The sequence below is a fragment of the Punctularia strigosozonata genome, assembly GCF_000264995.1.
Source record: "Punctularia strigosozonata HHB-11173 SS5 unplaced genomic scaffold PUNSTscaffold_3, whole genome shotgun sequence".
Classification (NCBI taxonomy): Eukaryota; Fungi; Basidiomycota; class Agaricomycetes; order Corticiales; family Punctulariaceae; genus Punctularia; species Punctularia strigosozonata.
The window spans coordinates 1162149-1187232 of NW_006767435.1; the positions used below are offsets into that span (position 1 = coordinate 1162149).

Consider the following 25084-nt stretch of genomic DNA (forward strand, 5'->3'; position numbering starts at 1 on the left):
GTCGCTGTGACGGACTTAGTATTGGGGCTGCTGTGGCGGCAGCGATTGTTGAAGATGAAGCATGAAAATTCTAACGACAGAGTCCACAGATATGTTATGATACAGATAAGCAACGAGAGCAAAAGTCAGAACTGGTCCAGATACATTACTCCAGGGATCAGCTCATGACAAACATACAGCTCGCAAGCACGAGCAAAGCAGACGCCATAAGGCCCGTCGACGCACGAGTAGTCGTCGCCCCGCTTGTTGTGCTTCCACTGCTTCCAGAACTGGGCGTGGAACCTACGATTGCAGAACAAACACAAAACACGTTAGATCAACATTGAAGTGAACAATAGTATCTCACTTGTCGCACTACTCGCGGTGGCGGCAGGGACAGATGCAGATACTGATGGCGGTTGCGTACCGGGTGATGTGCCTGTCCCTCCTGCGGCCGTGGAGAGCTCGGCGAAGCCTACAGCTGGCGGGTTCGAGGCACGGAAGACAGTGTATACGTTTTTCTGCGATGATATGCTCGTCTGCTCGTGACCAATTTCCGAGTGAGACTGCGACTCACGAGGAAGGTATCGCCAACAATCCACGCAGGCGTCCCACTGCCCACTGGGATATCGGTATTCGCATCCAGATCGAAGATGGCTCCGGCGCAGAGGGTACCCTGTCGGTCAAGCTGCTGGAATTGCATATCTTCGTCACTAATCGGCCAGTCACGGCCGCCGAAGTTCAGGGTGGCATTCAACTGCATGCTGCACGCTGAAGTTCGCGATCACATGTCAGAGAAGATATGATGAAAAGATCCGTCGAGAACGTACGGTACGACCAGAAGCCCTGGTTGCTTCCTGTAAGGGCCTCCGATCCGGGGACGGTAGCCCAGAAGTTGGCCACGTCCGTGGATGGCCCGCCGATCAGCGTCGTCCCGGTGTCGATGGCAGACAGCGCGTTGTTGCCTCCAGAGAGCTGCACCTCCTTCCCGGTCACAGTGACCTCTGCCATACACATTCAGAGATTGGCCGGGCATAGATGAGACTGGTTACTCACTCTGCAAGTCCAAAAGCCAGAAAGATGCCGTCTCATCGCTGGGCTGGTTGTTGTACTCGATGTCACCAGAAAAGAGCGTGGTGTTCACTCCGCCAAACGTCAAGACTCCACCCGGCTGGTCGTTGCTGCTCGACCCAGACGCGCGCTGGAGCCAGAACGACATCATCGGCTGGTCCAGCTGGTTGTTCGATACAAGGGTTTGCCAGAACGGTGTCGCCTTGGTCGCCGCGATGCTCTGGAACGCGAGGCCCATGATCCCGCTCACGTCCGTTTCGCCCGAGAAGAAGTTGTTTGTGATCTGGTCCACCACGAGGAACGTCTGACCCGCAACGCTGAACCCGCCGAGGTTGACATTCTCAGAGCCCAAGTCTCCCTGCACCGCGCCGGAGCCGTATGGGATCTGCACTTGCGAGTTGAACCCTGAAGAGGCTTTGAAGCTGCTACTCTGCGACGAGTCGTACTGTGCCGCGGTCGAGACGCATGCTTGGCAACCCGTCGAGGCGAGCCAAAAGTCGGATGAGCCGGTGTCGAGGACGACGAGGAAGTCCTTCGCGGGCGTGCCAACGCTGACCTGTGCTACGTAGCTGGCGTCGTGTCCCTAACAATAGAAGGTCAGCGACGGGGGCACTGATGGAAGCCGAAGCGCTCGTACCTCGTTCGTGATGCTGACCCCGACTGTCTGCCCCGCGCGCTTCCGCTTGCTCACTACCGTAGGCCGTCCGTACTTTGCCCTCAGGCGGTCGCCGGCAGCGCCAATCTGGTCGGGCGTGAGCGCTCTCGTGCTTGCGCGCCGGCGCACAACAGGGATGGTGGTGGCTGTGCTCAAAGAAGAAGGGTGAAATGGCGACGCCTGCGCCAATTGGAAGGAGGCCAATGCGAGCAGAGACGCAGCAGTCGTATGCTTCATGTTGGCGTCGGTCCCGGAGGAAGTGGAAGAAAGAGTGAGACGCGGAGCTTATGAAGGGAAAGGGAGAGCAGGTAGACCGGTACCTGAGAAAGAGGCTCAGAGGCAAGCCGAAGGCGAGGCTGTTGTCGTACTTCTCTCACACGCCCCAGCGCAGCACTTCGCATGCTATACCTATATTTTAGCGCTTGGCAGCACGCTGGTCACGACTACGTCCAACTATACCCTTTTGTTCGCATCACAGGTGGATGCATATACGCGCACCGCCAGTAGTGTATTACAGCCCGTCGAATGGAGCACCGGATGCCCGTCTGACTCTTCATGGGCGCTACATCCTCGGTCGGAACCAAACACCCGACGGCTTGCTTACCTGAGATTCAACCATGATGATGGAGAACCTCCGTTGTCCTCTGGCATGTTGATTTTGCAGTACAAACAGGACTTCAGCCTTTATCGCTGCTGTGCCGGCGAAGACGCGGTATACTTATACAATGTAGCTCTGGTGGTGCTCATTTCCCGCCAACATTCTTGAATCGCCCCCATACTGCGTTCTGATCGTTGTCTTGGCGCATGTCTTAGCCCGCTAGTGGTTTGATCGCCTCGTGTAGCAAGTGGATGCAGAGAAAGATTCTGATATCGAGGCAGAGCTTCAAGTTGGCTTGAGCGTGCCCTATCACCTGACCGTGGAAGGCCATACCCATGTGTGACGGGACTGACGGGACGGCCAGTTGAACTCCTCTTGCGGACTTTTCAGAGAATCCAGCATGATGCAAACCAGTCTGGCAAACGGCATTGCAACACTCTCAAAGATGGCGGATCAGCGGCCTTGATTTCATAAGGAGCACCAACTTTGGACCATATCAGTATCACGCATGCGCGTCCATGTAGCTTGTGCTGGATGAGAGCTTGGATGAGGAGTCGTCGTCTGTGATCAAACGCTGTTAACTCATCTCGTCAATATCATCACGGCACAGAAGAGAAAACGAGCCGCTCAACATCCTGCGCCTCGGACGTCATTGGCTCGAAGCCCAGTCCGGTGCTCGGACCTGTGGGACCCATTGCCCACGACCTTGGTGGCGACAACTACAGTACTACTCGACGCCTTACATCCGTGAACATACCCCTACCCCGGTGACTGGCATTAGTGATGTGAAGACACTTGCTCGCGGTGGATGGCTTCGATACCCTGCGGTGTTGCTCAGCCGACGAATACAGCTGACCTCATTAGCTCCAGCACCATCGCATATAAAGCTCGGCGCGATGTAGACAGGAAGGATCAGCACCGAGTCGTACGATGGTCGCCTTCAGACCTGCTTCCCAGTACTCTGCATCTTTTTTCACTGTGATATGGTCATTCCTGCGGACTTTATGGGTCCATATCTTCAATGACAACTTGCTGATGTTGGTTGCGCTCCGTTTTTGGCTTCTGTGAAATATGCTAAGGCTCGCGTTTTAGATGGAAGTATACCAAGGGGGCGCACAATCCGCAAGCGGATCACATTGGTAAGTTGCAGAGCAGTTTTACGCCATGTACCTCCATAATGACGGGCACGCAGGTCCGTTGTACATCGTCGGAGCACCGAACCGTAACATCGACGACGGAAAGGCGGTCTTGGCGTCCAACAACGATCTGAGTAAGCAGCACGTTGGACCATGATATCATGCACCATGTTCAACGTCCGTTACGACAGAACTACATCCGTTCCTTCCGCTAATACGGGTCACGGACCCGGAGGGGAAGCCGGTGCCCAACACCAAATTCGATTTTTTGGCAGGTTTGTCCCGGTAGCTTCGCTTGTGGTCGCACGGTCGATGACAACTGCGGGAAGGTGAATCCAGAGACGAGTTACTCCATCAGACACTACGGTCTACGAGGTACCTTCGTTACCGATGCGAACGGCACGGTCGAAGTTCCGACGATCGCTCCGAAAGCGTACGGACGGAAGGGCCATCTCAGGGCAGGTATGGACATCGACACGGAACCTGAGCTCGTCGAAAACGTATACTAACGTCTCTGCAGCGCACTTCCACACGATCATCGACCCTCCCAGGGCACAACGGAAACTGCTGGACGGGATGACCACGCAGCTGTACGCCTGCGTCGAGAACCACCTCTTTCAAATTGGAAACCGATACGTGAGTGCTGCATTGCCTTTTTCTTCATATATATGTGTGTTGCCAACGCGTACCTCGTAGGCTCAATTTGTTCCGACCACCCCGCGTCGGCAATGTGCTCCAGGCGTGGTGCATACCTGAGAATGCCAAGGATCGTGCCGGCTTCATGGACCTGCTCGCATTGGCTAACCCGGAGGCTAAAACGTGGGTCGACGCATGGCACAAATTGCTGTCCGACAAAGGATATAGCGATATCAAGGTGGTGGCCGGGGCGGTTATACGTTCGTCCTGAACCCCAAAGGGCGCGCCTTGAAGTGAGAGTATCCGGGCTCTTTGGTGATCGTAATAAGTACCTGTCTGGCTTCTCATACATGTTTTCACACTTAGAGCGAATGTCTCCTTCGAAGCAGCGAGTAACACAGGTAATGCATATACGTACACCGACAGGTGTAAGTAACAACAGCATATCGGATGGAGTGCTGGATCCGTTCTCATAGGCGTTACATCCTCGGTCCGAATCAGACCTCCGATGGCTTGCTTATCTGTGGGATACCACCGTGATGATCGGATAAGTATTGAGGCCGGCCATTTTCTCTCGCTTGTCTGTGTTGCGATGGAAGAAACATAGACGTCGACATTGCTGGAGCTGTTGTCGCGACTGAAATTGCATGTGCAGTGGAGAAATGAAGTGTTGGCGTTTGCCTCACATTAATTTCCCGCATGAGCACAAACAGTGCAAGTTTCTCGTTGTGATCGTAGTCTTGGCATAAGTATGTCGTGGACTTGAGTAGTTTGGAAACTGAATGCAGAGAAAAATTCTGACCACTGCAGTGATTCCAAGGCAGATCATCGCTCGAGAAATGTTCGCACAGTGCCAGTTTGTGTTCTACCACTCAGCTTCGGGAAAGGCTGCGACGGACGGACTGCTCGATGCGGGCCATCGCAGAAGTCCACGAAAAGCTGACAGTCGAGTCGCAAAGGTCTCTTCCAGGTTATCTAATCAACGAACACGAGCTTGGGACCAGCGTCTTGACATCACAGACACACAATCATGCGTTGAGCTACGAAACGCTGTTCATGCCTCGAGAATCATGAAGGTAACCTTCACGCAGTCTCCTCAGTCAAATTACCATGGCTCTGGTCAGCATCATCACGGCATCCAAGTGCACACGAGCCGCTCGACATCCTGCAAGGGCTCGGACTGTCATTGGTTCGAAGCAATAGGCTTTCCGAGAACGGTGCTCGGTATGGATCAATTTGCACACGACCTAGGGTCGACAGCTTCTCGATGCCATTTTACCTCCGCCGCGGTGACAGGAATCAGTGATGTGCATGGGATAGCTGCTCCCGTCGACGCCTTCGATCTCCTGCGGTCTTGCTCAGCCGACGAATGCAGCTGACCTCACTAACTCCAGCACGTCGCACATAAAGCTTGGGGTGCCGTCGCCGGAAAGGATCAACATCGAGTTGCATGATGACCGTCTTCAGACCTGCTTCACACTATTCTGCATCTCTGTTCACCGTGCTGTGGTCGTTCCTGCGAACTTTATGGGTCCATATCTTCGGCGACAACCTGCTGATGTCGGCTGCGCTTCACTCTTGGGTTATGCGAACATGCTGAAGCTCATTTTATAGATGGAAGTATACCAAGGGGGCGCGGAATCCGCAGGCGGAACACATTGGTGAGCTGCAGGACAATGCTGCGAGACGTACCACAGTAATGACAGGCGTGCAGGTCCGCTGTACATTGTCGGAGCACCCAATCGTAACATTGACGACGGAAAGGCGGTCTTGGCATCCTACAACGATCTGAGTGAGCAGCACGCTAGATCATCATCATACAGAATGCTCACCCGTCGTAACGACAGAAAACGATCCATTCCTTCTGACATTGCGAGTCACAGATCCTGAAGGGAACCCGGTGCCCAATACGAAATTTGACTTTTGGCAGGTTAGTTCCAATCCCTTCAACTCTGGTCGCTAGATAGATGAGAACAACGTTTCGCAAGGTGCACCCCAAGACGAGTTACTCCATCAGGCACTACGGTCTGCGGGGCACCTTCGTCACAGATGCGAGCGGCACGGTGGAAGTCCTGTCAATCACCCCGAGGGAGTACGGGCCAAAAGGCCTTACCAGGGCAGGTATGAACAACCACGCAAACCCTCAGCTGTTGTGCAGGCATCGTAATCACGTTTCTTCAGGGCACTTCCACATGATGATCGACCCTCCCAGAGCACTGCGGAAGACACTGGACTCCATGACCACGCAGCTCTACGTCTGTGCTGCGAACCACCCCCGTCAGATGGAAACTGATGTGTGAGTGCTGCTTCGCGTCCTTCCTTGTATATCCGTTGAACCGTCGCCAACGTGCTCCTGGTAGCCTCAACGTGTTCCGCCCGCCCCGGCTCGGCAATCTGCTCAAGGCATGGTGCATACCCGAGAACACCAAGGATCATGCCGGCCTCATGGATTTGCCCGCGTTGGATGACTCCGAGGTCAAGAAGCGCGTGGACGCATGGCACAAGATGCTGTCCGACCAAGGATATGGCGATGCTAAAGTGGTGGCCGGGGCACAGTACAACTTTGTCTTGAATCCCAAGGGGCGTGCCCTCAAATGAGATAGTGCCCTTATTGTCCCCTGCTCCTAGTCGTACGATGTGTTTGGGGCGCCATTGCATCATCTATACGCCTGAATGAAACATGTTCCAACGGAGCAGTGTACAGACAATATATGCTTGCGACGGTATGTCCGTTACACATTCATGAGAAACGGCGTACGTGGCATTGACCGGATATGAGCCCATCCCGCACGCTGCAATTCGTCTCGAGAGGACCTGAACGTGAGACTGGATCTAGCGAAGCGGCCGCAGATGACCTTCCAGCAGTTCAGTCGATAGAAACCATCTCTCAGATCTCGAACTAGTCATGAAGGGCCACACGCCTTCCTTCTGCCGCATCTTTGAGCAGACCAGAAAATGCGAAAGAAAGCGTCGATTCTCGTCAGCTTTGCTGGAGGTCAGGCTTGCGGAGGCAGAACGATCAAGGAAATTCATGGTCAGCGAGCGTCACGTGTGTATTTCTCAGCCAATCACGCGCAAAAGATTATTCAGGCCCGGGGGCGGGTGTGGGGAAATAAGACGCCTGCCCCCGAGGCCGTCGTATCCGACTTCATCCTCTCCTCCTCGTCGCCCACCATGTCCTTCCAAGCCCTCCGCGCTGCTGCACGCACCGCCCGCATTGCGCCTCGCGCTTTCCCCAAAGCATCCGCTCGCGCCGCCGTGCGCCGCTACACGACCGAGAACGCCGGAAAGAAGAGCTCGAACGTAGCTATCTACGCCGGTATCGCTGCCGTCGCGGCTGCTGGCGCTGGCTACTGGGTTTTGACCAGCGACAGTGACGCGGCGAAGGAGGCTGGCACCCTCGCCAAGTCCGGCGCCCAGGTCGCGAAGGCGGCAGCGAACTACACTCCGTCCAAGGAGGACTACCAGAAGGTGTGCCGTGGTTCTCTTGTCCCGCTCTGAGCCCTCTCCTCATTATTTCGCCAGGTGTACAACCGCATTGCGGAGATCATCGACGACGCTGGGGAGTACGATGGTAATAAAGTAATAGTATTGTTCAGGTAGCAATCGTTTACGCGATGACTTAGATGGCTCTTACGGCCCTGTCCTTGTCCGCCTCGCATGGCACGCTTCTGGTACCTTTGACAAGGAGACAGGAACCGGTGGAAGGTTAGCTAATCCGTTTCATCACTTAACAAGTTTCTCATGGTTCGCTCCAGCAACTACGCTACTATGCGTTTCGAGCCCGAGGCCTTGCACGGCGCCAACAACGGCCTGCACGTCGCCCGTGGCCTGATGGAGAAGGTCAAGGAGGAGTACCCCTGGATCTCCTACGGTGATCTCTGGACGCTCGCCGGTGTCGCCGCCATCCAGGAGATGGGCGGTCCCAAGATCCCCTGGCGCCCGGGCCGCATCGACGGCTTTGCGAAGGACGCGACTCCCGACGGTCGCCTGCCCGACGCGACGCAGGGCGCGGACCATCTCCGCGCGATCTTCTACCGCATGGGCTTCAACGACCAGGAGATCGTCGCTCTCTCCGGCGCGCACGCGCTCGGCCGGTGCCACACCGACCGCTCCGGGTTCGACGGCCCGTGGACGTTCAGCCCGACGACGCTCACGAACGACTACTTCAAGCTGCTCTTCGACGAGAAGTGGGTGTGGAAGAAGTGGAGCGGTCCGAAGCAGCTCGTGGACAAGAAGACGGGCAGCCTGATGATGCTTCCGACCGACTACGTGCTCACGCAGGACAAGAGCTTCAAGAAGTACGCCAAGGCGTACGCGCAGGACCAGGATCTGTTCTTCAAGGAGTGCGTATCCGCCTTCTCTCACGCGTCTCCCGCGACCGTCATCTGACCGCGTATTTTACCTTTTTACCTTTCGGTGCCCACGAACAGCTTCGCTGACGTCGTCTCCCGCTTGTTCGAGCTCGGCGTGCCGCAGGCGCAGTTCGTCTCTTCCGAGCCGTGGCTGATGAAGAAGACCGACGAGCAGTCCTGAGCCCCACGCTCGCTAGACGGTTCGCGTAACGCGTTCCGCAGTTTCTCTAGAGAAAGACGGCTTAGATGCGATCATCTAGACTCTAGATGGGTAGTGCCTCATGCTTGCTAGATTCTATGCTTAGTAGATGTGCGCATGCTCCGGTAGATGTCGGCTAGACGGATCTCTCTTAGAGAGGCTCGGTCACGTTCCCCCCTCTCCCCATTCGTCCTCGTCATTCGTGACGATCTTTTGGCTTTCTTACTAATAAAATCATTTAGGGGCTGCTGTGTAGTTTCTTTTCCGCTCGTTGTGCTCTTCCGCTGTGCTCTGTCATCAATGCAATTGGTTTTCCCATACGAATATAGGTTATAGCGTGATCTGCGTAGCGCAGCCCGGGCATTCATTCTTGGATGACTTGTCTTCCTTCACCCACCTCTCCAACTGCTATCCTCAAACCCGCCCAGATACAGTCGGCCAGTGCTGCGCCGTTGCTGACGCCGAAAACGAGCGTCGAGGCGTAGAAGAAGTTGGCATTGCCAGTTCCTGATTCCGTATCAGCATGTGCCAAGGACGATCAGATGACATGCCGCTGTTCAGCGAACCTTGTACGAGCCAGAGCTGGTGGAAGAGCGGGAGCAGCAGTGCCGAATGCAGGTGTAGCAGGGCTGTGACAATCGGGTACCGTAGATCTACCAGGTGCGTCATCAGCGTTCCCACTCCAGATAAGCGAGCTTCTCGAACAAGTAGCTGTAGGGATGAGGGGATGAGGGAAACGTACATGCGAACGTCTCAGGAAAGATGCCAATCATCGTCAGGAACAAACCCGGATCCGCGAGAGTAGGGTATGGCTTGAACGCGCCGAGGACGCCGAGGAGTAGGAAAGCCGCGTAGAGAGGGTCGTGCTGGAACTTGATGCACAAGGGTGCGGTATATATGATGAGATGCATCTGAGCGCGGAAGAAACGGTCACAAGGGTATCGTCAGTACGCCAGGTCTACCACCGCAAGCACGGCGAAAAGACGTACCGAGAACACGATGAGGAAGAAGGGCCGGAAGTGATCAAACATTTCGGTGAAGAAATACCACCAGAGCCCGACGTTGGGCGTGAGGTCCGGCAAAAGCAGCGGTGCGCCCCAAACGCGTGATATCCACCCCGTTCCGCCTGCTATGAGAGTGGAGGCGCAGGCAAGGACAGTAGAGTACCCAAGGAACGAGCCTAGGAGTGTTCGGAGGCGCGGTAGTGCTGAATGCATGCAATATAACTACGAAGGCAAGCACATATGCTATCAGAGGTGCTTACCATCTTTCGGTGCAAGAGGAAAGAGTCGTGGATTAGCGAGATGTGAGCTTGGGTCGAGGATGAGGAGGAGCATGAGAGTGGGTGGGAGGATGATGAGAGAGGTGGGTGAAAGGTGGATGAGGAAGGAGAGCGTGAGGAGGGATGCAGATGTGTTGCCTATCCGATAATTGAAGAAAATCGAGAAATGAGAACAGCAGTCGTTGCTATGCGTGAGCTGGCGTACCCCGGGACCCGAACATGAGCGAGAGCAGCTGCAGCGCATTCTCGAACGTCGATGTCGAGTATGCGAGCGAAGGGAATACGAGGTACGGGTTGAGCAAATACCTGACGCGTCAATGTAGTCAGCCTACGTTGCTCAGCATGCATGCGTGAGCGGTATCGAGAAGCAACGCACAAAGCTGCGATGAAGTGGTCTCTTTCCGTCTCCTTCCTCCCTTGTCTGGCTCTCCATATATTCACCAGCGCCCACGCAGCGATCGCGTCCACAAGCGTCCATAGAAAAGGTATAAGTGTAGTAGACGTCGGAAGTATCGTTGAGAACAAGGAGAGGTACAGAGGGGACTACTGCGCGACTTCACTGGTCGGCGGTTGTCCTGGAGAAGGGTGAGCAACGCACGTGGTAACATGGTCCTCCTGAATACGGATCCACGTCATTTTCATATAGATAGAGCCCCTCTTTTACTGCAGCAATAGTTGGAGGTTAGCTGAGCGCGTCGGAAATGCGGAGCAGTTGCATGCGCACACCGAGAGAACGCGGACAACGGCGACGACAGCAGATGGTGGTCCTCCACATAGCTCGGTATTGACGAGTACGCAAGTATGAGTCTGCCGGCAACTAGCGCCGCCAGCGACGTTGTGAAGTCCATGATATGTAAAGGGGTATTGTAGAGTACGCCCTCCACTGGCCCAGGGACGCGCTGGCGAGGGTGATCTGAGATGTATTGCGGCTGTGCAAGAAGTCGAGCGGGACAGAATTTTCTGAAGTCGTCCTGGACTTGAGCTTTACTTGGACTGTTTGAACGCTTGTCGTTGGGCCATCCGACGGTTTCTTCGTGGTCACCATCTCTTAGCACCCTACTTGCTCAGATAAAGGCCGTTGGTCGAGCTCTCCCCATTCAAGCTTCGTCTCCTCCCCTAGCTCAAGATGGTCTCCTTCCAGTACGCAGTCTGGACATCATCGTCTTTGTCGTACTCGTACTGACCAGAACCCGTAATCAGGTGCGAAGGCTGCGCTGATACGGTTAAAAAGCCCAAGCTTGATCAGCACCGCGCGCGATGCAACGCGCCCTTTACCTGCATCGACTGTTCCAAGACGTTTGCAGGCCCTGCTGAATACAAGAGCCATACATCTTGTATCAGCGAGGCGGAGAAGTACCAGAAAGGGCTCTACAAGGGAAGCAAGAACGTATGTTGCTCGCCTTGCCCCGTGCTCACTTTGCCCCGACCGTATTGTATTTTCCGCGTATCGCATGAATGATATACTCTTCGCCATCTCAACACGCTAACGGTTGAACTGTCGCGCAGGGCAAACCAGATGGCCGGCAAAACAACAACGGCAATCCCAGGTTCAACAACAACTCGTACAACAATGGTACGTACAACCGCTCCCAACCCTACGGCTACGGTCGCGGTCGCCCGCGGAACGAAGCATCGGGCGCTAACGGCACTCCCCTCGGCACGCCCGCCCGTATGTCGCCCGTCACCGCTGTCGCGCCCGAAAACGACGACACTGCTTCGACTCCTACTCCTACTCCCTCAAAAAACGGGCCGACGCCTTTAGCTGGTGGGAATGGTACGAAAGGGGAGGAGGTGAAGGAGGCGAAGGCGAATGGGGCGGAGAAGGACAAGAAGCGCAAGTCGACCACAGGCGAGACTCAGGAGGTATGATTTGTCTGCGAATTCTTTGCCATCATTTCCCGTGCTCATGCCGACAATCCATACAGGAGTCACCTACGAAGAAGGCTAAGACGTCAGCCCCTATGGACGTCGATTCCACCCCAGCCGCTTCAGACTCCGCGAAAGAGAAGAAGGAGAAGAAGAAAGAGAAGAAGGCGAAAGCGAAGACGACGGATGAGGCGCCGGCTGCCGAGCCCGAGGTAGCACAACCGGTAGCCTCGACCTCGACCGCGCCGGTTACAGAAACCAAAAAGTCGAAGAAGGAGAAGGAGAAAAAAGAGAAGAAGGCGGAGGATCCTGCCTCGGCGACAGCGAGGACGGACACGGCATCGGTGGAGGCGGAAAAGTCGAAAAAGCGCAAGCGAGACGAGGCGGACGATGCCCCGGCGCCTTCAGCCTCTGCTCTTGCGGATGCCGACGGGAAGAAGGACAAGAAAAAGAAGAAGGATAAGAAGAACAAATCTTCGTCAACCGATGGCGCTCCGGAAACTAGCAGCGTACCAGTCGTTGTGAACGGTGACGCGGACACCGCTATGGCAGTCGACCAGCCTCTCCAAGCCGAGTTCGCAATCGCGTTGACGTTCGCAATCGCGTTGACGGAGGCGAAGAAGGACAAAAAGTCGAAAAAGGACAAGAAGAGCAGGAAGAGCGAGGTGAGCGGGGAGGCGAAGGCGGGCAGAGAGGAGGCGATGGCTGTCGACAAGCCGCTGCAGGCGGATAGCACCGCGGACGCGGTCAACGGCGAGACGACGAAGAAAGAGAAGAAGGATAAAAAGGCGAAGAAGGCGAGGAAAGGAGAGGCCGCGACGGTGGCATAACCGTGAACGCGCTGATGCTTTGCTGCGAGCTGACCGGGGCCAAAATTCATGCTTTGTCTACCGCTGTCGATGAGATACGCTTGCTGTTGTCTTCATCTAGGGTTATACTATGTGCGTATATGGACGACTGACGACTCGTTCGTAGCTGGGGATCACGTTCCGGGCCCCCGAATTGAGCATCAACTGCAAGATATTGCTGCCTTGTTACTAGGAGCGGGATGAGGTCGTACCCGATCGACTTGCGCTAGAGCATTCAGGGGAGAGCGGATTGCAACGCATACATGCATCTCATATGGATGCCAAACCCGGCCTTCGCCTCAAGAGGCCGGTGGATATGCCCATTCGCCCACCGTACGTGGGCGGTTGCCACTGATGCAATGAACGAACTTGGCTTCAGCTGATAGAGTCGACAAAGATACTTGCCGAAAAGATGTAAAAGCCTTGCCTGGCGCGGTTGTCTCATAGCGACACGGAACGTCGTTGTTCCATGTTTGGAAGAAAGAAAAAATTGCACTGATGAGGCCGTGAGGCACCAGCGAAGCTCCCCCGCGATGATCAGAAAAACATAGTTTGAAACGTCCAAACCTAAACACGCTGGCAGTACTGGTGTGTATGGATATCAACTCCAGCCCTCGGCGGATCCCGACCCATTCTACTGCCTCACACCTACTCGTCCGCTGCGCCTTACCCTGTAGCCTTGACCAGCCTTGTCAAAGACGACCTTGTTCCCTTCCGAGTCGCGCTTGCGTATCGGGCCGACGGTACGCGGCTTCGAGTTGTGCTTGGCAGGACTCTTTCGTGGTTCGGTTTTGATACCGCTCATCAACGCGGGCAGCAGTTGGGGCAAAGGCTTGATCGCAGCCGAAGCGCAGGAGGATCGCGAACGGCGCCGAGACCTTGTGGATGCCGAGTTGAACGTGGGCGGCGGTGGCGACCGCGGCTCGGCCTTTACTGGAGCTGCCATCGGGTTAGGATTGCCACCGAGCCTGCACCTGCAGACGGGTGTAGGGCTAGAAGCAAGCTTCGTCGAGGAGGCGGACGAGATATCGGATTCAGCGCTGGAGCTCGATCTCAGGGCGCCGGGAAATTCGATGCGGTCTTTGAGGGACAGAACGCGCGGCTGAGATCCGAGAGGCGATGGGGTAGCGTTGAAGGAGTCGAAGACGGACACGCGCTCCTTCACCAGCCAAGAACCATCAGCGCCGTGCACCGCCGGCAGGACGAGAGGACGAGAGGAATCTACATCCGGTAGTATGACGCTCGCATAGAATGTACTGGGGCTCGACTTGACCGCGCTACGGCTGGAGAATCCTGTGCCCGAAGGTTCTTGAGAGCTGGTCAGAGACCCAGAGGACGACGATTTCGCTTCGCCGGATTCGGACGCATCCGACTCGGCAGATTCAGACGAAGATAGGTGCGTGGAAAGACGCGCAGATAGAGGTTCGAGACCATGTTCCTCAGCCTTCACACCTGTATCGTCACGTCGATCGGCGCCCGTGGCCGATGAATCATCTTTGTCTTCCCGCTCGAAAGGATAGGTAGGCCGCCGTATGCGAACTGGAAAGGCCGAAGACGGGGCACGAGTCGGGACAGGCGGGAAGCTCGGTTTGACGCGAACAACGGGCCAGTCATCCGACATACTGATAGAAATGAGCGAGGTCGACGAATCGGTCAAGCTGAACGTCGGCACGTCGAAGACTTTAGGCGTGGTGCGCAGGCTCGCGAATACAGACTCGGAATGCGAAAGATGGTCCTGTCGTGCAGGGGTCCGCCCGGCGGTTGACCTTGTGACCGAAGGCGTCAATCGGGCATGTATAGTGGTGTCATTCAGAACCCCTTTGTCCCTAGGAGAGATGCGGGATAAGAGTGATCGTGCCGAGGGCGGGATCTCGAGTTTGAGCGGAGACAATGTGCTGTCTTTCCTAGAAAAGGTGGTGGAAGACGTCCCGAATGGAGACCGTAGGTCATCATGCCTCGTTGCAAGGTTCTTGCAGGCACGTCTCTGACACAGGGTACAACCCTTCAGCCGTAGGCAAACTGGGACGTGGGAGTCCACTCACCGTCCGGATAGGTCCGACAGTATTATTGGTAAGCCCAGGAGGTATGGCGATGTGCGATGACTCGGAGAGGCATATATGCTTTTCCTCAGATTTGACGCTAATTGTTTGGAACATCTGTAGGCAAACATGTGAGCCGAGGCCAGTTAATTCGCTCGACGAACTTACGGGCGAGGACCTGCCCCGATTTGACGTGGATAGCGAGTGGTCTGTGTTGGTGATATCGGCGAGCATAACGTAGATCAGTGTAATCTGTGGAAAGCACGGCGTGAGTAGTTTGATGTGAGAGAAGATGCGAGAGCGATGGCCCAGTCCAACGCGGCACATCAACTTTGTATGCGCGTCCTGAAGCACATGAGGCTGTCAGTTCACCTGTCAAGGTAAACGAATCTGACGTATTCGCGGTGAGGCATCGTGAGTACACGTTCCCGCACCTCCACATGCTATGTCGGTCTATATCTAAGCACTTAGCCGAGTCGCCGGTGGATGCAACCCCATGACAATTAATAGGAGTCGTGTACCTGTACAAGTCTTGTCCTTGCTACTAAGACTACTAGTCTCGCTTCGAGCCTGCTACTCCACCAGTCAACGTCCCTGGGAGTTCCTGACCACCAATTGAGGACAAGAGCGACACCGAACCGATGATCATCAGCAGGAGGGCAATCGTTGTCCCAGCTATCAGAGCAAATGGGCTAGAGTATAATAGATGTTCGCGTCAAAAATCGCACAAAGGCAGCGCATCACAGACAGAGACTGACCCGCTGATGTCCTTACGCTCACAGGATTCGCCAGCCCATGACTCGACCTTCCCCTTCTCGTTCTTGGTCTGCCCGCACGCACACACGAAACAGGCCCGGCCGGCAGAAGTCGTTTGCAGGCATTGGCCATGGCCGGAGCACGAGTTGGTCGCGTTTCCGCAGGCATCGGCGGTGTCGAAGCAACGGCTGACGGACCCAACGGGCGCCGAAGATGATGAGGGTGGTAGCGGCGACTGCGTTTGGCGAGCTTTGTGAGCGGCGACGGCCCTCTTTCTCTGTATGCTGCTGCCCGCCGGCGAGGAACGATCGTAGACGATCACAGCGAGGTTGAGGTCGTCCTTCGCGAGCGCGCTTTGGATAGATCCACGAGCAGCTTCTGCTGCGAGCTTGTACTGTTCGCTGTCGCTTCCGTGCTCCTTAGCGATTTCTCTAAGGCTGTTGAGCTCGAAGGCGCCGAATTTGTCCGACGAGATGTCGTCCGACTCGATGAAGTTCACGATCGAGGATAGTTCGGTGATAAAGGACTCTGCGGATGTAGAAGAGACGGAGAACGGGTCAAGTAATCTTGTGACCCTTTGTGTCGGTGCGGCGACGTAGGCGAAGATGTGGCTATATGCGTGCTGCGCCCGGCGAAGGTAGGACTGTACGAGTGAGTCCGCGGAGCTGGTATCCGGGAGACCTTCTACAACAAACGTCCGTTCAAGTGATGACGGTATCACTGCTGCATGGCAGATTGCAAGTTCAGCCCGGACCCAAGAATGTATGATGTACTAGCACAGACCTTGCGCATCCGCCTCGTCCAACGTCAGGAGAAGGCCGTTCTTTTGCCCTTGGCCCACAAAGCGACTTGCGCCGGAAAGTGCTGCAAGTATCTCTTGACCACCGTTCTGGTCATGCGCGGGTTGCTGGTCTAGGAACTCCAGACCGAATTGGTAGGAAAGAACCGAGCTTGCATCACTTGCAGACAAAGCTGGAGGGAGCACTGGCGCCGGGCTGAGGTATACACGCGCGGCGCGTGATAAGGAGGTCAAGAGCAGAACCAGACCAACCGAGCGCATAGTGTGGCGGCTCGTTGTCGAGGACAGTAACAGAGGCGTCATGCAGCTACCGCGCAGCCAGATGTCAGCCCTTGCCAGCCCGCCCTGAGGTGAGCTGCCACGTGACCGGAGCTCGCTCTGCCGAATGTTGTCTTGATGTTTGACTTACAATGTTTGCTCTGAACTTGGCATCGTCTTCGATGAAATAAAGCCATATTACCGACGGGACCACAATGACCACGCTGCTCGCGCCATTTCACAGTCCACTCGCTCAGTCTACTGATTCTCTTCAGAAAGGGAGAGCCGCGTGATACTCCCAGCGATCACGCGACCTTCCCTACTCTCGTCCGTCAAGCTTCTTCTCGGTCCGTGTCGACACGCCTAGCTTATCCCGAATGCTGCCGCCTCCGTCGTGGTGCAAGACGAAGCAGGCGCCCGGGGCCACTACAGAGTCCGCTTTACATCGGGATATGTCCCGTCAACCTTACAACCTCTCCGTATGTTGTCGGAGCACCAAGCCTGTGCTTCTCTAAAGGACTGGCACAACTGAAAGTCCACCTGGGCGATCCTGTTCGATTGTGCCTGCTTGATTGGTAGCATCGGAAATGCTTATGATGTATTCATCTTGATCTTCGCAGTGATCTCCGCTGCATCCGGCGGCCCGACTGAAAGCTCAAGAATGTCTTCTCCGTGATCACAAGTTCTGCTTCCGTGACATCTGGCGACTCTACATGGCTATGTGCTCATCCCACCTTCCCCTTGGTCGTCAAGCAGTATGCCTTGAACGTTCTCGCGGGCCGGGCAACTCCCGAGCTTGGCCCCGGCTCCGCTTGATCAGAAGATAGGTTGCATGCTGAAACTTCGGTACATTATCACTTCTCCTATGATGTTACTCAATGCTTCCGAGTATCTACCAATAAAAGGTGTAACATTGCCCAACCAGTTGCTTCCAGTCTCCTCTTGTGGAAACCCCAACGGCTATGCGATTCCTCGCTGTCCTATCTTCGCTGATACTCGCGGGTTTGGCCAAGGCCTATGTGGGCCCTGGTGTAGTGACCGGGGACACTGCTGTCCACGATCCCAGTATGTGCATCCGCGAATAGATGTAACATACAGCTCAACTTTCGGCAGCCATCTGCAAGGACGGGAGCGGCAAATACTGGCTCTTCTGTGCGATATACGCAGTCGAGTCACCTGCTACGTACTTAACCGGATGGCATTTTCACAGCTACGGGAACGGGCATCGAGATCAGGACATCCACTGACAGGACTGCTTGGACCTATGTGGGCGTTGTCTGGCCCAACGGCGCTCCGAGTGCCACCAGTAAGCTTTCACGATTCTGCTACGAGCTTGGTTGACCCCCGTTCAGACACGTACACCGGAACCACCAACGGGTATGCGACATAGCATCTCAATATAACTATCTCTGAACTCATTGTGATACAGCGCTCTTTGGGCTCCCGATTGTCAATACGTGAACAGCAAGTTCCGCCTTTTCTACGCGGTAAGCTCATGAGTTGCACGTCATTCACCAAGAGTATGCTAACACTAAAATCGCTTCTTCTCAGGCCTCCACTTTCGGCTCGCAGAACTCCGCGTAAGCATGCTGATCTAAACGACCGGTCGCCCTCGACTGACGGAGGTACAGCATCTTCTACGCGGAATCCACCACCGGCGCGCCAGGCTCCTGGACGGATGAGGGCTTGGTCATCTCCACGAGCTCGAGCTCCAACTACAATGCCATCGACCCGAACCTCTTCATCTCCACCGGCGGCTCGTGGTACCTCTCCCTAGGCTCCTTCTGGACCGGTATCAAGCTCGTTCAGATCGACTCCACTGGCGCGCTCGAGTCCTCTACCATCACGTCCATCGCCGAGCGGACTGCTAACGGCGGAGCTATCGAGGTGCGTTTGTACCCTCTTCCTATGGTGAAACGCGGGCCAACGAACCTCTTGTTTCATATAAGGCATCCGTTATCTATCAGTACGGCTCGTACTTCTATCTCTTCACGAGTTGGGATAAGTGCTGCGACGGCACGTCCAGGTATGCCGTTATAATTACCTCTATCCTTCGCATGATGTCACCTTAACGTACGTGTGCACAGCACTTACAACATCCGTGTTGGCCGCTCGACGTCCGTCTCGGGCACGTACACGGACGCCAGCGGTGTTTCTTTGCTCTCTGGAGGCGGCACGCTCGTCCTTGAGACGCACGACTCGGTGAGCTACCATCAGTTCCGCGGCGTAAACGTATTCATGGCGCGCCTGCACAGATCTACGGTCCTGGTGGTCAAGACGTCTTCACAGACACCGATGGTCCTATTATGGTCTACCACTACTACACGTCCACTGGCAGCTGGGTGAGTAACTACGTCAAAGCGGACGATCTATGTCTGCTCGTCCTAATTCTCATCCGTTTCACAGCTCGGCATCAACAAACTCGACTTCAGCTCCGGTACGTTGCTCAAGCCCCAAACCTCGGAGGACAGTCTTGTAACCCCTTATTTTTCTTCACAGGTTGGCCAGTGGTTGTGTAAGCAGCCGACGTTATCGACGTTGCCGGTGATCAAAAATTGCCCTATTACGGCACTTGGTCCATCGTTTGCGTTTGAAACATACGTGTTCGAAAACCATGAGCGTCGCAAATTCAGATAGCGATCTGCATTCTCGAAGGCATCGTTGCTATTAGAGAGTCCTTGATGGGTATATATGATGTTACAGGTAAAATAGAAGCATCCGAAGTCGTCGGCGCAGGGTCGTAAACGCTGAACATAAACGGGGATGTTCAGCCATGACGGCCGAGGCGGTTTGAGCTCTTGCTGAGGGCTTTCGTCTGCTCGGACTTCCGCTGAGCGCGTCGTGCCCTGTAAGACAGTATCAGACGTGCGACAATTGTATGTGACGAAGCAGCTTACTCTTCCTCAGCCTCTTTCTCGAGGTTCTTTACCTGCTGTTTGGCTTCTCGCACGGAAGCACGGGCAGCCATCAGAGCCTTATCGGCCTCTCGTTCAGCAGCCTCCGCATCGGAGACCTTCTGGCGAGCGGCGTTTATGGATGGATCACCGTTACGACCCAGAAGACGGCTGCCAGTAGAACTACGAGAGGGCGACTCGGGCGAGTTCGAGCGTTTGCGGCCGAAAAAGCCGCTCTTCTGGGGCTGGGGTGGGGGTGATGGAGATCGGCGGAAAAGCGGCATCTGTGCAATCCAGAATCAGGACGCAGAACGTTGCGCAGTGTCTATATGCATGAAGTACGTACTCTGTGGTGAGATGTGGAGTCGAAGGTGAACGTTGAGAGTAAGTATGGGACCGGCGAAGGGTATACTTATACGCGTTCAGCGTACGACGTCAGTGGGGTAAGTGCAGTTCCTGCGCAGGAAAGCGTCATAGCCATGCAGCTTCGCGACAGGCATGTTTGTCCGTGGGCCTGCGAGTTTGATATGAATGTGATTGATTGTGGAGCCTCCGGAGCATAACACCTGTAAACTGAATGGCAGCACGATAACATGAAGCATTGCGTCACAAGCATGGATTTCAGATTCAAACCAACAGACTGATGGCGTGAAATGGTGTTCGCCAGGCCTGTTACACTCCGAGTGAGGTTGAATGGTGTGCATTCGTAGTAGGAGAGTCGAGACAGCGCTAGCTTGCTCGGCAGGGCACGGGAGTGTCGGTGGCTGAGGACCGTGCGTGGGAATCATGGGGTTGCCGTTGCAGACGACACCCTTTATAAGCAAGGCCTCTTGCTTCCTGCCACTACCATCCCACCTCCGGTCGGTGCGGCGGTCAATTTTCCCAAAAATCGACCGAAATGTCCAATAAAATTGTGGTGAGCCGACCTTCAACGTCTATGCTGCCCTAGTGCACGCGGTGACGAGGTGTCCTACTTGAGCCCACGATCTACCGTGCCGTCATCGACGATGTGATCGCGGCGATAAAGCCTGAATTTGACGAGTACGGCGTTGGCGAGGAAGTGCTCGCTGAGCTGCAAAGCGTAAGCAAACGATCCCCTTCTCCGTTAATCGTGGCGTGTTGTCCCAATGGCGTTACTCCAGAAATGGGAGACGAAAGTCATCCAGTCTGGTGTCGCCGACTTTGACCCCGCGCACGCGATGCAGGCCCCCGCGGCGCACTACCCGCCGCACGCCATGCACATGCAGCCCCAGCAGCACTACAACGGATATGTGGCACCACCTCCGCCTACCGCTGGTCCGCAGATCAAGGCGGAGCCGGTGGACAACCGTTACATCCTGCAGCAACCTCCAGGCATGCCTCACTACACCCTCCCGGCGCTCCCGGGCCCGCAAATCACTGTGCCGCAGACGCCCCGACAACCAGCACCGGTGGCGAGTTCGCAGAGCGTACTCTCGTTCCCAGCGGGGCCGGCGAACGGCCAGAGCCCACCCGCTCCAGGCGCGCACCCGTACGCCGCAGCACAGCCGTCCCCACCATCACAACCGCGCATACCACAAACCGATGGACCTTCTTCCTCTTCTGGCTCTGGTTCTGCATCGCCGCCGTCTTATGCGCCTCGATCAGCGCATCCCTCGCTACCGCAGCCCTCACAGTCTCAGTCGACGGAGGAAAATGATCCGGAGGCTATCAATAGTGATCTGGACGACTCAGACACCGAGAACGAAGACGACAATGAGGAGGGCGGGCAGGCCGTTGGCGACATCGTGTTCTGCACGTATGACAAGGTTCGTGGCAGTCACCTCGCCTATTCTGGTCGTCCGATTGGTATCTGATGCATCATAGGTGGCGCGCGTGAAGAACAAATGGAAGTGTGTTCTCAAGGATGGAATGATCCATGTCAACAACAAAGACTATCTATTCGCCAAGTGCACTGGGTGAGCCCAAATGAAGCGGCGGGTCTTTTTTTGTATCGCTCATGACTTGATAGGGAATTCGAGTGGTAAAACCTCTGATTCGTCTCCCGTCTGGAGGAGGCGGCTTAACGGACTGAATCAGCACGGATTGCTGGTTGTCTTGCGTTCCACGGACCATACATGAAAAAATACTTTTTATCATCTCCCTTGTGGCTCATTTGTGGCTCATCTCCCTTGTGGCTCATCTCCCTTGAGGCTCGTCACTATCTATTATGCACGCCAAGAAATTTCTCCTCGTGGATTCCACTCGCCAGCTATCTCCTTTCTTACAGCAGTTCACAACAACCATGATATTCAACTTGTAGATATATCGCATAGCCTCGTATAGCCGTCAATCAAATCACATATCGTATACCTACTACTACTACCTCATGATGGCACAAAATACGCTTGCATCATACCAGTGTCACTGTTGGTCGGCGCTGATGATACAAGGATGGTGCTATCAGTGGAGTTGGTCCGTTTGTTTAGGCAGCAATGGCCTGGCACATCGTACGCCGCCGGTAATTCTAACCTGATGGAGGAGTTACGAGAGGTCGTTGGACAGGGAAGTGATCTCTTACTCGACTTCCGTTCGGAATATCGATCATCAACGACACCAGACAGCGCCATGCGATACGGACCCCTCCTCAGGTTCTTGCATTGTCGGCACGTATGCAAAGCTATTGACCGAGAGAACGCCATGGCACGTAGGCCGCGACGACCGTCTTAGGCTGCGAAGCCGGGACTGCATTCGGAGATCGGACGGCCCGCGTATACACGAGATTGCACCCGGGTCCGTCTTCTTCATATGCAATGCCCAATCGACTACCGTGTATGACAAACACTGCCGCGTTGGACCATATCTCTGCTGCTACTTGGTCGCTGCAACTGGGGCCCCCGAACGGTCGCGAGCTTCTCTCGAGCGGTGATTGCTGCTCTTCGAACACCAGTTAGGGCGATCTTCGACATGTTGGGGCGTCTTTGACCGCGCGGCGCGCGATGCAAGACCAGAAATTAACTGTGCGGAGAGATGATCGTACGGCGCTTTTGACGGGCCGACCCGGTCGCGAGATGTGGCAATACCGTACGTTCCCAGCCCGCTTCTCTAAAGACGGACGCGTTCACGAAGCACCATCATAAGGCTGTGCATGGGATGCATACGGGAAAGGTCACTGGGGGAGAACTCAAAAAATCACGCTTCGTCGAGTCCCGCACGACCTTGAACAGGGATCTGATGCCTCTGTCCATTGCTGACAGATCTCGCCGTCAGTAGCACACATCGGAGAAAATGGTCAGCAGCTCGCTTCGACGTACTATTCTCGTCGGGCGAAGACGATCTGCTGGAACGGTGTGGTGCCGAACGTTCGGACCCGCGCCGCGGGCGGTCATCCGCGAACCAAGGCGATTGCGATTAGGGTGACCTTCCTACATACTCACCGTAGTGGGGGCATACATGATGGATCGTTCAAATTCGCTAAACCGTATGCTGACATGAGCCCGTCCGCTGCGTTCTCCAGACGTCAACGCGCCAACGGCGAACATGCAAACCTTGGGATGGCAATGCTTCCCCGTCATCTGCGGGAGAAATCGTCGGGAAAAGAAGGGTGCCGAACATACACATATTGTGTCAACCTCCTCTTGCAGACGGCTTCCCCATCCTATACCAATGCGCGCATTTCCTCGATGTGATGCGCGCGCGATTGCCCACCCTTCCTCCCGCCAGATAAATGCCGAGCCGACGGATGGTCATCGTCCATATGCGCCAAGCGTGGTAGCTCTGTCCGACTCCGGCCGGTTTGCGTGGACGTCGTCGAAGGAGACACGACGCGGCCGCGTGTTACCCGCCACCAACAAGTAAGCAGTCCCGGCAGGGGAACTAAGAGAAAACGGTCAACGGCGTGCCGAGGGTAAGCTCATCACGGGTCTTTGGCTGATTCACATCGTCAACCAACTGGTGATGTCAATAGCCACATGCGCACCTGTGATAAGATGAAAGCGTACACGGGCGCGGATGGTGGAGCGTCTCGGTTCCTGTCGCGATCGACCGGGAGTGGCTGCGTGGTGTATGAGATACACGCGACAGCTAGGCTGCAATCGACTACACAGCCAACAAGGTCTCCACTTTGGACGCCGAGGAAAGGTAGGGGTAGCAGGGTAGCAGAGTGATCTGCATGCCCCTGATGCCTTCGACCTGAGAACAAACGGTTATTTTAGGGATGACTCAATCAGCACCAAAAACAAAGCTCACCGCCCAAGCCTGCTGCGGGTTACGTACGATTCTCGCATCCTCACGGCACTGTAATCCGAGCCGATATGTACGTGTGCTCGCCACGTTCAGCTTGAAGAGGGAGTTGCGGGGGAGATAAGGAAGAGATGGAGGCAGGGCGCTATGCTTTATTGCACCCGACCGCTCTTGACTGCCATGGATCGATGATCGGTGCATGCGGTGACTAGTGCCGACGCACTCCAACGTACGTGTACGGAAGTACTACATACAAGTTCCAGGTGGAAGTCTGGGGCTAGTTGCGTCAGCAAGCGCCGGCTCGTTGAGTAAACATGGCCCGAAATGCGGACGTGGCGAAAACGTGCATTCCAATTATAGAAGAACGGAGGACGGATAACCCCCAATCAGCCAAAGATAGAAAGGTCATATCCTGTTCAAAAACATAGGGACATTTCCGCACACATACCTCGATGTTGCCTCGGCCGTCACCGACGGATGTGATCCAGTGTTAGCGGCGGCCGACTCCACTGATGCGCCAAGGTCAAGCGCGGGACGATCACCACGTCTGCGATGGTACCCAGTGTTCTGCGAATGCTGTTCGCGCTCAATGATCGATGCAGCGCGGAGTGAAGCAACACACCTCTGTTTGGTAGTACCGAAAGGAGCGGTGAGATGGTGGTGCGGGTCTCCATGGGAGCGGCATTTGCGTGGTGTAAGAAAAGACCGAGAGCTCCCGAGGGCGTCGTGGTAGATATTCTGTGTAGTTGTTAACCATCAGCATAAGCGGATATGCTGGAACGAGCTTCATTCATGCAGCGGCGCAGTGGACGGAGAAGCGGATTCCGCTGCGCATGTCACTGGATCTGTCGGACGTGTTCGCTGCGCCGAGAGATAGCTGCGGCGGACGATTCGCTGGAGTAGACGTCCTTTGAAACACCATACTTCGAAGTTATCGTCGTTCTCAGATCTGTCAACCATCCGTACCTTCGGTTTTCGGGGAGAAGCACTGTCATCTTTGTGCGCGCTGAGCGACTCGAATTTCGGGATGAACTCCGTGATGGCTTGTCCAACCACAGGGAGACCACGAGATGCGTACCCAGCTTCACCTCCATGGGTGATAGCTCCGGCATGATTCTTCTCAAAATAGACGTGTTCAGAGCCTGCGAGGTAATTCTACTAATTGCCGGAAGCCGACGGGATGTTAGTGGGTTGGCCATCAGCAGCTCGTGTCAGATCGTGGCACACTTACGGCTCGCTCTAGACAGATTACCAGAGTGCCATGGCGGCGACTTGGCCGTAGCGCTAGTAATTGGTGCCCATTGATAGGATGTAGTAACCCCTTCCCCTTCCCAGGAAGTCGAGTGAAATACGTGGAGCGCCATGGGTACTTGTTGCTTGCCTGATAGCGGAATCAGTAGATGATAGTCTATACGAGTTTTTGGTAACTTCATATATTGAACATTATTATGCTGATAATGGACGTAAGAACTCACTTGCACTGGCCATGGTCGTCCGACGTGCCCGTTGCAGA

At 55.2% G+C, this 25084-nt stretch overlaps 9 protein-coding genes across 9 annotated transcripts; 5 read left to right on the top strand and 4 right to left on the bottom strand.

Annotated features, from left to right (window-relative positions):
* Positions 1-26: 26 nt before the first annotated feature.
* On the bottom strand, positions 27-2036 carry PUNSTDRAFT_141854 (acid protease). The gene is made up of 6 exons (XM_007380983.1): positions 1688-2036; positions 1036-1633; positions 810-983; positions 557-750; positions 347-500; positions 27-282 (listed from the first exon to the last, which is right to left on the bottom strand). The coding sequence occupies exons 1-6, from the start codon at positions 1940-1942 to the stop codon at positions 158-160; spliced, it is 1500 nt and encodes a 499-aa protein (XP_007381045.1). The 5' UTR covers positions 1943-2036; the 3' UTR covers positions 27-157.
* A 1197-nt stretch (positions 2037-3233) lies between these two features.
* On the top strand, positions 3234-6673 carry PUNSTDRAFT_131682 (aromatic compound dioxygenase; the record flags this gene model as incomplete). Its single annotated transcript, XM_007380984.1, has 13 exons — positions 3234-3340; positions 3396-3442; positions 3496-3573; positions 3631-3714; positions 3779-3901; positions 3960-4029; positions 4136-4258; positions 5690-5736; positions 5790-5867; positions 5923-6005; positions 6064-6196; positions 6257-6371; positions 6436-6673. 13 exons carry the CDS (start codon positions 3234-3236, stop codon positions 6671-6673), a joined length of 1326 nt encoding a protein of 441 aa, XP_007381046.1.
* Positions 6674-7247: 574 nt separating this feature from the next.
* On the top strand, positions 7248-8946 carry CCP1 (heme peroxidase; the record flags this gene model as incomplete). The annotated part of the gene is made up of 5 exons (XM_007380985.1): positions 7248-7546; positions 7601-7649; positions 7702-7783; positions 7834-8421; positions 8509-8946. Coding segments are annotated over 5 exons (1121 nt in total), but the record flags the coding sequence as incomplete, so codon positions are not given.
* Positions 8947-8993: 47 nt separating this feature from the next.
* PUNSTDRAFT_98650 (cell division cycle protein 91) lies at positions 8994-10762 on the bottom strand (the record flags this gene model as incomplete). Its single annotated transcript, XM_007380986.1, has 9 exons — positions 8994-9136; positions 9196-9282; positions 9372-9540; positions 9619-9836; positions 9894-10049; positions 10117-10217; positions 10288-10454; positions 10510-10574; positions 10636-10762. The coding sequence occupies 9 exons, from the start codon at positions 10757-10759 to the stop codon at positions 8994-8996; spliced, it is 1230 nt and encodes a 409-aa protein (XP_007381048.1).
* A 166-nt stretch (positions 10763-10928) lies between these two features.
* Positions 10929-12732, top strand: PUNSTDRAFT_124831 (uncharacterized protein). Its single transcript, XM_007380987.1, has 4 exons — positions 10929-11051; positions 11112-11298; positions 11418-11774; positions 11837-12732. Exons 1-4 carry the CDS (start codon positions 11038-11040, stop codon positions 12605-12607), a joined length of 1329 nt encoding a protein of 442 aa, XP_007381049.1. The 5' UTR covers positions 10929-11037; the 3' UTR covers positions 12608-12732.
* Positions 12733-15160: 2428 nt separating this feature from the next.
* Positions 15161-16500, bottom strand: PUNSTDRAFT_118875 (uncharacterized protein). The gene is made up of 3 exons (XM_007380988.1): positions 16204-16500; positions 15423-16143; positions 15161-15356 (listed from the first exon to the last, which is right to left on the bottom strand). The coding sequence occupies exons 1-3, from the start codon at positions 16478-16480 to the stop codon at positions 15218-15220; spliced, it is 1137 nt and encodes a 378-aa protein (XP_007381050.1). The 5' UTR covers positions 16481-16500; the 3' UTR covers positions 15161-15217.
* A 636-nt stretch (positions 16501-17136) lies between these two features.
* Positions 17137-19612, top strand: PUNSTDRAFT_141859 (glycoside hydrolase family 43 protein). The gene is made up of 13 exons (XM_007380989.1): positions 17137-17542; positions 17591-17629; positions 17688-17783; positions 17830-17854; positions 17907-17964; positions 18029-18057; positions 18109-18364; positions 18427-18503; positions 18565-18679; positions 18733-18819; positions 18884-18914; positions 18977-19323; positions 19375-19612. The coding sequence occupies exons 1-12, from the start codon at positions 17440-17442 to the stop codon at positions 18994-18996; spliced, it is 936 nt and encodes a 311-aa protein (XP_007381051.1). The 5' UTR covers positions 17137-17439; the 3' UTR covers positions 18997-19323; positions 19375-19612.
* A 625-nt stretch (positions 19613-20237) lies between these two features.
* Positions 20238-21701, top strand: PUNSTDRAFT_50480 (transcription factor IIA alpha/beta subunit). Its single transcript, XM_007380990.1, has 5 exons — positions 20238-20287; positions 20351-20452; positions 20514-21158; positions 21217-21308; positions 21362-21701. Exons 1-5 carry the CDS (start codon positions 20270-20272, stop codon positions 21375-21377), a joined length of 873 nt encoding a protein of 290 aa, XP_007381052.1. The 5' UTR covers positions 20238-20269; the 3' UTR covers positions 21378-21701.
* A 2577-nt stretch (positions 21702-24278) lies between these two features.
* Positions 24279-24951, bottom strand: PUNSTDRAFT_50481 (uncharacterized protein). The gene is made up of 2 exons (XM_007380991.1): positions 24803-24951; positions 24279-24729 (listed from the first exon to the last, which is right to left on the bottom strand). The coding sequence occupies exons 1-2, from the start codon at positions 24933-24935 to the stop codon at positions 24707-24709; spliced, it is 156 nt and encodes a 51-aa protein (XP_007381053.1). The 5' UTR covers positions 24936-24951; the 3' UTR covers positions 24279-24706.
* Between the last annotated feature and the right edge of the window lie 133 nt (positions 24952-25084).